Source organism: Hylobates moloch, unplaced genomic scaffold (genome assembly GCF_009828535.3).
Source record: "Hylobates moloch isolate HMO894 unplaced genomic scaffold, HMol_V3 SCAFFOLD_8, whole genome shotgun sequence".
In the NCBI taxonomy this organism is placed as follows: Eukaryota; Metazoa; Chordata; class Mammalia; order Primates; family Hylobatidae; genus Hylobates; species Hylobates moloch.
In genome coordinates, this window is record NW_026652283.1 from 6,667,642 (window position 1) to 6,676,938 (window position 9,297).

General features: G+C 52.2%; 1 protein-coding gene across 3 annotated transcripts in view; it reads right to left on the reverse strand.

The window, feature by feature from the left end:
* Nucleotides 1-583: 583 nt before the first annotated feature.
* The window catches only part of MLF2 (myeloid leukemia factor 2), a 19,479-nt gene continuing 10,765 nt past the window's right edge, over nt 584-9,297 (reverse strand). The window contains exons 1-9 of one of the 3 annotated variants that reach the window (XM_032159447.2): nt 5,138-5,480; nt 4,484-4,561; nt 4,124-4,253; nt 3,836-3,871; nt 2,904-2,957; nt 2,367-2,495; nt 2,037-2,196; nt 948-1,160; nt 584-731 (exon numbers count right to left, since the gene is read on the reverse strand). In XM_032159447.2, the coding sequence (XP_032015338.1) occupies nt 973-1,160; nt 2,037-2,196; nt 2,367-2,495; nt 2,904-2,957; nt 3,836-3,871; nt 4,124-4,253; nt 4,484-4,533 (747 nt within the window). In that variant the 5' untranslated portion in view covers nt 4,534-4,561; nt 5,138-5,480 and the 3' untranslated portion in view covers nt 584-731; nt 948-972. Of the gene's footprint in view, nt 732-947; nt 1,161-1,182; nt 1,355-2,036; nt 2,197-2,366; nt 2,496-2,903; nt 2,958-3,835; nt 3,872-4,123; nt 4,254-4,483; nt 4,562-5,137; nt 5,481-9,297 lie in introns of those variants that run through there. The other 2 variants (XM_032159448.2, XM_032159449.2) reach the window with 2 other exon arrangements.

Here is a 9,297-nt window from a genome sequence, read left to right on the forward strand (position 1 = left end):
AGTGCTGATGGCCTGCACCTGCCAGTGCTGATGGTCTCTCCGTACCAAGGAGATGTGGGCTTGAACTCTGAGGTATGAAGACTACACGTGGAGACGAGGAAAAGTGAGAAGGTAACTTCAGAGGAGACAGCAGGGTTGAATTGAACAGGAAAAGATCAAAAGTACAGCCAGAATCCCACTTGGTCTTTTTTCCATTCTACTTTATTCCATAAACACCTAGTTACAAGTTGCACAAATCAAAAAATAAAGGCAGAGAAGAGTGTAGGGAAGATTCTTTTGATGTGTGTGGGCAGGAGGAGGGAGTTAGGAACCAGTCTGCTCCTTCCACAGCCCTAGATAGGGCTACAGCCCCTCAGTGGGGGCTCTGAGGAAGAGGTGGGCAAAGATCCAGGGTAGCTGAGGGATGGAGGAGGCCCCTAAACCCAGAGCTCACCCCAAAATGCACTGACCCTTCAATGCATGGCAGGAGTAGAATGGGAAAGGTGAGGGGGTTTGAAGATGGAGCGGCAGAATGAAAAATCAAGTTAGTAGATGCAGAGGCGAAGTCATCATGGTAAACCAGGAGATTAAAGAAGGAAAAGGTAGGGAAAGGGTGCCGTGAAAGGTTCTCCCTGAGACCCCCAGGGAGAGGTGGGGGCCGGCTTGCCTGTTAATTTAATATTAAACTGGGGATGGGAATCAGAGAGGAAAAAGTTATTCAGGGGATGATTTCTCAGCCTCTCAGCCTGTACCTGGAGGGGGAAAGAGAGAGGAGCACAAGTCAAAAGGAAGAAAAAACTTACGTTAAGAGCCAGGAGTTGGGGTTTAATCCCCTATGTCAGTGAGAACATTGTTCTCTTGCCACGTCCACTCGCACTATCAAAAGCAGCTCCTGCTGGAGCCTGAACTGCCTCGCGGCCGAGGACCGTCCGCAGGTGCACCCCGCCCTCCTTACTCCTGTTACTTACAAGAGAGGCTGAGGGCCCGGGGCCCTCACCAGTCATAGCGGCGGGACTGTCGGGAAGGGGAGTCCTCAGGTCCCTGGATGGCCAGGCGGGGAGGCCCCTCCGCCCTTCGTCCCCCCGCCCCTGCGGACTCAAGCCGCCGAAACTCCAGGGGGCGCTGCTGCCGGAATCGGGACGTCTCCCGCCGCCACTCGTCATCAAACGCTGCGGCCTCACCTGGAGAGGACAGAGCGGACATGAGGCCTGTGTGCAGCCTGGCTCCTGGAGGCCGATGTGCGAGAGAGCCACAGCTTCTCCGGCCAAAGCGGCGAAGGCTGAGTGTGCGCAGGGATGGGTGGGGTGGCAATTCTCTTAGCTCTTTTGGTTTCTACACGGTCCCAGGAAGCCACCGGTGGGCCTAAGGTGGCCTCCTGGAGGAAGAAATCAGAATGGGATTCTTCTTCAGTTCAGGTTCACAGTCCTATGTGCACACTAGGTACTTAATAACTGCGGATTTGAAAAAGATAAAGAGGGGAGAAAGAAACAGATCAAGATGGAGAAGGGCGTAACGCTATCAATACGGAACTTCAGGGACAAAGTAGTCCCCTCACAAAGACACCACCAGCACCTGACTCAGCCCCTGAGCGGAGGAGGCTACAAGTGCGGTAAGAATAAGACTGACAGTTGGGTGCAGTGGCTCACGCCTGTAATCCCAGCACTTTGGGAGGCCGGGGGGGGGGGGGGGGGTGGATCACAAGGTCAGGAGTTCGAGACCAGCCTGGCCAACATGGCGAAACCCCGTCTCTACTAAAAATACAGAAATTAGCTAGGCGTGGTGGCACATGCCTGTAGTTCCAGCTACTCGGGAGGCTGAGGCAGGAGAATTGCTTAAACCCGGGAGGCAGAGGTTGCAGTGAGCTGAGATCGTGCCACTGCACTCCAGCCTGGGCACCTGGGCAACAAGAGCGAGACTCCATCTCAAAAAAAAAAAAAAAAGGAATATGGGGCTGACCCAGAGCTTTGCCCCAGAAGTGTCTATGTGTTAGGGATGTCTCCTAGCCCACAGGAACCGGGTTAGGGGCTGCCAGCCAGGAAGTGGGAGGGAAGGCTCACTCTCATCCAGGTTGATATAGTCCTGCCGCTCCTCCTGGTCCCCCGTGCGATGGTTTCGGGAGCGCTGGAGGATGTGCGCCCTGTCCCGGATGTGATGCCCGATGGACATCTGCTCCAGTCCACTGTCTGAATCCCGAACAGTCCTCCTTGTCTCCCGGATCTGGGAGGAGACAGAACATGGCACACTCAGCCACCCCTTCCAAAGCCCTGCCTATACCATCTCAGGATAAACACACCACACACAACCCAATCCGGAAAAAAGCAGCCAGGGTTTCTGGCGGTGCCGCTCAATCCCACCTTCTCTGGGACAGGAGGGCTCCCCCCACTCACCCCGCCTGGTGCCGAGCGCATCTCTGATGTCTCTTGGTAGACCTTGGGGGCACCATCACCCGTATTGGAGTAGGAGATGACAGTGGAAGATGAGAAGGTCTGGCAATTGCCTCCAGCTGTCATGTGTTCCTGAGGACAGGGTAGGTAGGGGAGGGCTGAATGGGGAGGCATCGCCCCTGGTGAAGGGATTTCACCCTTCAGCTGCCTGTTCTAGCCTGTATCTTTCTCACAAAATGCAAGAACTGAAAAAAACATCAGGCCTCATCATTACCCTCCCAAATTCCTCTGAGTCCAACCACGAGCAAGAAGGACCTGAAGAGACAGAGCCTTAATTGTATGATACATAAGAGTGCTGCTGCTGGCTGTTTCAGGCAGGCATGACAGCAGATACAGGGTCCCAAGGCTCTCTGGTTCAATTACTTTATCCAGTACTTTACCCTTCACTAGCATACTGTCTCCCTCTTGCCTTAGAGGATGCAAGGTGTTGTCAGCCATCACTGAGAGCAAGGCCGGGGAAGGGTATGGGGCAAGTCTCACCATGTTTCCAATCATGTCATTCATCATCCCAAACATGTCCATGAAACCACCCGACTGGAGGAAAGAGATGGAAAACAGAGTCAGGAAAGCCAAGTCAGTGTTCAGAGTTGATCCTGCTTAGGAACCCACAACCCACATGGCTGCACATTTCCTTTCTCTTCTTCCTTCACATCTAGCAAGTACTCTTTCTCGTTCTCGGTTAACATAACCAGAATACTCATATTTCTCCTCCTGTCAACTGCTGACCCCTTCCTCAGTCTCTGTGACGGCTCATCCGATTTTCCTTCTCCTGCTTGCTATATTCCCCCCATCTTTAGGAAGCAAGCCAAAGTTAATGGATTGTAAACTCTAAAGAGGTAAGGTATGAAATTGTTAAAACCTACCAAAAAATCATCTCTAGTTGGCCCTTTAACTGCACCTCCCTCCTCAAAAGAACAAATTTTGCTAGACAATTACATCTTCCTAATGCTTATGAACTTCTAAGAGTACAACAGTTAATAACATCTTTTCTTTTTTTTTTTTTGAGATGGAGTCTGGCTCTGTTGCCCAGGCTGGAGTGCAGTGGTGCAGTCTAGGCTCACTGTAACCTCCACCTCCCGGATTCAAGAGTACCTGGGACTACAGGTGTGTGTCACCATGCCTGGCTTTTTTGGCATTTTTAGTAGAGATGGGGTTTCACCATGTTGGCCAGTCTGGTCTCAAACTTCTGACCGCAAGTGACCACCCATCTCGGCCTCCCAATGAGAGTTAATAACACCTTTAACCCACAGGGCGCTCCTAGTACCCAACAGGCTCGGAGCTTTGTGAATGCCATAAAAAGAGAAGATTCTGGGGTTACTCATGAAACTATTCCTAAGAGACACATTTGGGAATAATATCTAAGGGTAGAGAGGGTGTCTGAGATGGAAGGAGACAGGGAGATAAAGACTCACCATTCCCAGCATCCCAAAGGGGGAGACAGCTCCAGCCTACAGGAACACATGAGGAACAGAAATTAGAGACCACATCCTCTCTCTTTACAATCCCAAACCAGGCCCATGGCCTCATTTTTTTTTTTCCATCCTCTCAAAAGGGAGTCACAAAGCCCTTTTTCCTGACCCCTTCCCCAGCTCCTAGAGCACTTCACCTATTCAGTTGGCTGTAGTGCAAGAAAACTAAAGTGCTTTCCTAACCAACCTCCAACCTTTCTTTGGGTCTCAGGTGTGTCTCAGCACCATTACCTGCTGCATCCTGCGGCTGGCAGGCCTGGTCCCTGGCATGTTGCCATCTGTGATGCTGAGGAAGGGGCTATATCCAAAGCCACCTGACAACATACGGCTCATGTGCTGACGGTGAATAGCAAAGGGATCCCTGTGGAGTGAGCACATAGTATGGATGGCAGAAGCGCCAAACTGTCAATCCCTCCACCACCCTGCAAAAAAATACGCACAGAGCAACAGTGGCACCGATGACTACTTCCTGCTAGGTAGGAGCTAGGTATCCAGCCAGTTCCAACCATTCCCAGCAATGGGAATCCCGATGTCTGCCTGAACTGCTCAGAGACCTGGAGTGGGAGAGCTTGAGGGGGAGGGAATACTCACATCAGGAACATGGGATCCTCAGGCTCCACATCCCTCATGAAGCGGAACATCCTGATCTCAGCTCCAGGGGGCTCCACACTGGAAAGATATGGAAGCTCACATACTTGGAGGTGGCCAGGGTTTTGCACACCCACTCAGTGTAGGGACTCTCAGAGCACTGTCCTTTCCAAATCCTGTAACTGACCCCCTAAACTCCAGGGAGACCCTACTCCAGGTGTTCCACACAACCCTCTAGGGAGGGAAGGGCTCTTCAAACCTCTTTCTCAATTAGGGCCATGGAAAATTTTTCCAACCCTCTCGGTTTTTCCCTCCCCCACTCAGAGCCATCCTCTTCCCAAAGCTCTGGCCGGTAGCATACTCTCCCCTCCTCCCCCCGACGACACCGTTCTAGATGAGAATCCCAAGTGCAGGTCCTCCGCCCCATTAATGATCCCAGCCACCCCGCCCCCTCCTTACACTCAGGCCTCCCCCAGGCGGGCCTCACTAAGCCCCCCGCGCCTGTCTGCGACTCCTCCAGCTCCCGCCTCCCCGCCGGGCCAGCAGGAGAGGTAGGCCTGAGCCTCTCCTCTCCCCACCCCGCATCCCGGGCTCCCAGACCCTGCAGCCCCGTGGGCCCGCTCCCGTCCGGGGCTGCCAGCTCTGCCCCAGCCTCACCAGTGCCCGATTCGGGCTCAACGGCCCATCCGGCCGGTTTCGCTTCCCGGTGCGCTGCAGGGTCAGGGTCGCGGCCCGGGACGCGGGGATTGGTCCGGGCTCGAGTTCCTCGGCCTTCCACGCCGCCTCCTCCCACAGCTGCCACCTCCGTACCCCCGCCTCGGCCCACGGAGCCCGAACCTCGGCCAGGCCCGGGCGGAAGTGACGTCACGACAGAACCGCCCACCTGGGGCCGGGCCGTGGGAGCCCCGCCCCCTGGCGTGGGTGGTGAGATGGCTGGGGCCGAGTCCCAGGGGTGGCGGGGCCGTGGGCCAAGCTCAGGGGAGCTGATCCTGAGGCCGAGAGGGGTCCCCTGGGCACAAAGAAGGGGAGCTCATTAGTAACCTCGATTTGGGTTCTGTGGACTGGAAGAGGCTCCCATAAGGCAGGGGAGGAGAAGGAGAAGAGGAATCCATTCTTCGGGAGGGACCGGGTTGGAGGTTGAACCTGGGGGCGCAGTGCAGCACGTTCTCTCTCCCTCCTCAAGGGGAAACTGGAGGACGAGGGGCACATGCCCCTCGGGGAGAGGCGGGCTCTCTGTGGGCGACGAGGCGGGGCGGATCCCTGGGGGGAGCTTTAAGCCGACTCTACTGGAGAAGCAGTCTACCCTAGAGGGAGGATGGGCAGTTTTCCTGCGGGGGAGGCGCTTGGGCCTGTCCCCGCTTGAGGAGGAGCGTTCCTGGCAGGGCGGAGTCCCCGGAGTGACGCAGAGGGGGAGGTGAAACTCTCCAGCCCAGATCTAGTTCGGGCTTCAGAAAGTCGGATGGGGCAGAGAATCCATGTTGGGGGATTGGCCGCCAGATGGCGCTCCTCGGCCAGGCTGGAACCCGAGGCCCTTGAGAGCTCTCGCTGGAGAGGGACCTGGACCCTCCCCCATTGCCCATCTGTGAAGGGTTGGACTGGGGAAAGGCTACAGTTCTGAAATCTGTTAGTTTAATGCCACTCTCCCCTTCCTTTTACTCTAATTCTTGCGTCCTCAAGAGCTCCCAGTCCTGCACTGACCTTTCTTGTTGCTTTCTTAGGTCAAAGGTCTAAAGTTTGGGGGAAGAAAGGAGTGGAGAGCTCAATTAACCTGGATCACCCAGAGGAGGAGCTAAAACGGGGCCCAGGAGACCTGCCTCCAAGGCCAGAGACTGATACTTTGACATACTAAATGTCTTGCATAAAATCTGGCTCTGCTGGAGAGATGGGCCCTCCCCTTTGGGGTCAGGGCATTTGGACTCTCTAGGATGGACTTTAACCAGACTCATCCAAACTCCAGCTTTCCCTGGTTCTTTACTCTGGCTTTTAGCCATATTAGTGCTGTGTGGAGTCTGACCCAATGAGAAAGACTTGTTCCCAATAATTCCCTGGGGGAGAAAGAGGGGGTCCCTGGTGACTCAGGAAAAGGTGCTAGGAACAGGGCTTCTCACGTTTCTTTGGACTTGATCATTATTAAAGAGGAAAAAACAATAGAGACAGGGAGCAGAGACAGATAATTAAGATATAAGCTGGCAGACTGGCAAGTCAAAGGAAAACGGACAGAATACAAGTAAATTTGTTTTTCATTGCTATTTCTGGGGGAAGAGACTTAGTAAAATCTTCTATCTTCCAGATCTCTGCACTTCCCACCATGCAACTTCCCCTTATCCTCTTGCCCCAAATGAAAGCAGTTTGACATGTGATCAAGAGTTGTCCCAGTAAAGGTTCTGTGGCTGAAACTTAACTAAAGAGATCCTATCCATTTTTTTTTTCTTTTGTCCTCTCCTCCTTCTAAAGCAAGTTCTTTATTGTCCAGCCAATCAACAAATGTTTAAGGCCTGGCGCAGTGGCTCATGCCTGTAATCCCAACACTTTGGGAGGTTGAGGTGGGCAGATCACAAGGTCAGGAGTTTGAGACCAGCCTGACCAACAAAGTGAAATCCAGTCTCTACTAAAAATACAAAAATTAGCCAGGTGTGGTGGCACATGTCTGTAATCCCAGCTACTCAAGAGGCTGAGGCAGGAGAATTGCTTGAATCCAGGAGATGGAGGTTGCAGTGAGCCAAGATTGCGCCCCTGCACTCCAGCCTAGGCGACAGAGTGAGACTCCGTCTCAAAACAACAGCTACAACAAAAACGAAAATTAGCCGGGCGTGGTAGCAAGCACCTGTAATCCCACAAGTAGGCTGAGGCAGGATAATCATTTGAACCTGGGAAGTGGAGGTTGCAGTGAGCCGAGATCACGCCATTGCACTCCAGCCTGGGGGATAGAGCGAGACTCTGTTCCAAAAAAATAAAAAATAAAAATAAAAAACAAATGTCTAATGAGGCCTGGCACTGTCCTAGGTACATTGTATTAAGCATACATACAAAAGTATAAGACGCAGTCTCTGCCAATTGAAGGCATATAATCTTTTTTAGTTACCTGTTCTCCTTTTTTTTTTTTTTAAAATTAAATTGTAGAGATGGGGAGTTTCATCATGTTGCCCAGGCTGGTCTCAAACCCCTGAGCTCAAGTGATTTGCCCAAACTTGGCCTCCCAAAGTGCTGGGATTACAGACATGAACCACTGTGCCCAGCCACTTGCTATCCTTTACCTACTGCCTTTAGGTGCCTAGAGTCCTTTCTCTTCTCCCTTCCAAAACTTAAGAATCTGCTGGCCAGGCGCGGTAGCTCACGCCTGTAATCCCAGCACTTTGGGAGGCCGAGGTGGATGGATTACTTGTGGTCAGGAGTTCGAGACTAGCCTGGCCAACCTGGCCAACATGGCGAAACCCTGTCTCTACTAAAAATACAAAAAAATTAGCCAGGCATGGTGGCACGTGCCTGTACTCCCAGCTACTTGGGAGGCTGAGGCACGAGAATCGCTTGAACCCAGCAGCAGAGGTTGCGATGAGCCGAGATCTTGCCACTGCACTCCAGCCTGGGGGACAGAGCAAGACTCTGTCTCAATAAAAAAAAAAAAAAAGAAAGAAAATTGTTGGCCAGGCACAGTGACTCACACCTGTAATTCCAACACTTTGGGAAGCCAAGGCAGGAGGCTCGTTTGAGCCCTGGAGTTGGAGACCAGCCTGAGCAACATAATGAGACCTTGTCTCTTTAGTGAAAAAATTAGCCAGGTGTGGTGGTGTGTGCCTGTAGTCCCAGCTACTTGGGAGGCTGCGGTAGGAGGATTGCTTGAGCCATAATCACACCACTGCACTCCAGCCTGGGCGACAGAGCAAGGCTCTGTCTCCAAAAGAGAAAAAAAGAAAAAAAAAAAACCTCTTGAACAGGTGAGGATGAAAGAGGAAATGCAAGAGCCCATTTTCAGAGTTCTTGGACACATACCATATAGGCAGTTGTCTACTCCAGGAATTAAAGGGATGTAATTTTGCAGGTAACCAGAGTTTGTGTCTGTCTTCCTTCGTCCTTCTCCCGGTCTCTCCCTCTCCTTCATTTCCTTTCCTCTCCTCTCCTTCACTCTCTTCCTCTCTCCCTTCCTCCCTCCCTCTTCTCTTTTCCCTCTCTCCCTCCCTCTCTTTCTTTTTTTTTTGAGACGGAGTCTTGCTCTGTCGCCCAGGCTGGAGCGCAGTGACACGATCTTGGCTCACTGCAAGCTCCGCCTCCCAGGTTCACGCCATTCTCCTGCCTCAGCTTCCCGAGTAGCTGGGACTACAGGCGCCCGCATGCCCGGCTAATTTTTTTTATATTTTTAGTAGAGACGGGGTTTCACCGTGTTAGCCAGGATGGTCTTGATCTCCTGACCTCATGATCTGCCTGCCTCGGCCTCCCAAAGTGCTGGGATTACAGGTGTGAGCCACTGTGCCCGGCCCTTTCTTTACATTTTAAATACCTTTTTGTCATTTCTCTTGGCTAAATACCCAGAAGTGAGATTGCTGGGTCATAGAGTAAGTATATATATTTATAAGAAACTACGAAACTGTTTTCCAAAGTGTTTCTCCCCTGCCTCTTGCTTTTTATTTCCTAACCTAAGAAATATATATTGCCTGATAATATGTATTTATTTGCTTGTGAAATCTTTCCCACTAGAATGTAAGGACATGGTCTCCTTTGTTCACCATTGCATCTTTTTTTTAACCTAGAACAATTCCCTGCACATAGTATGTGCTCAAGAAATGTGTGTTGGGGGCCTGGCGTGGTGGCTCATTCCTGGAATC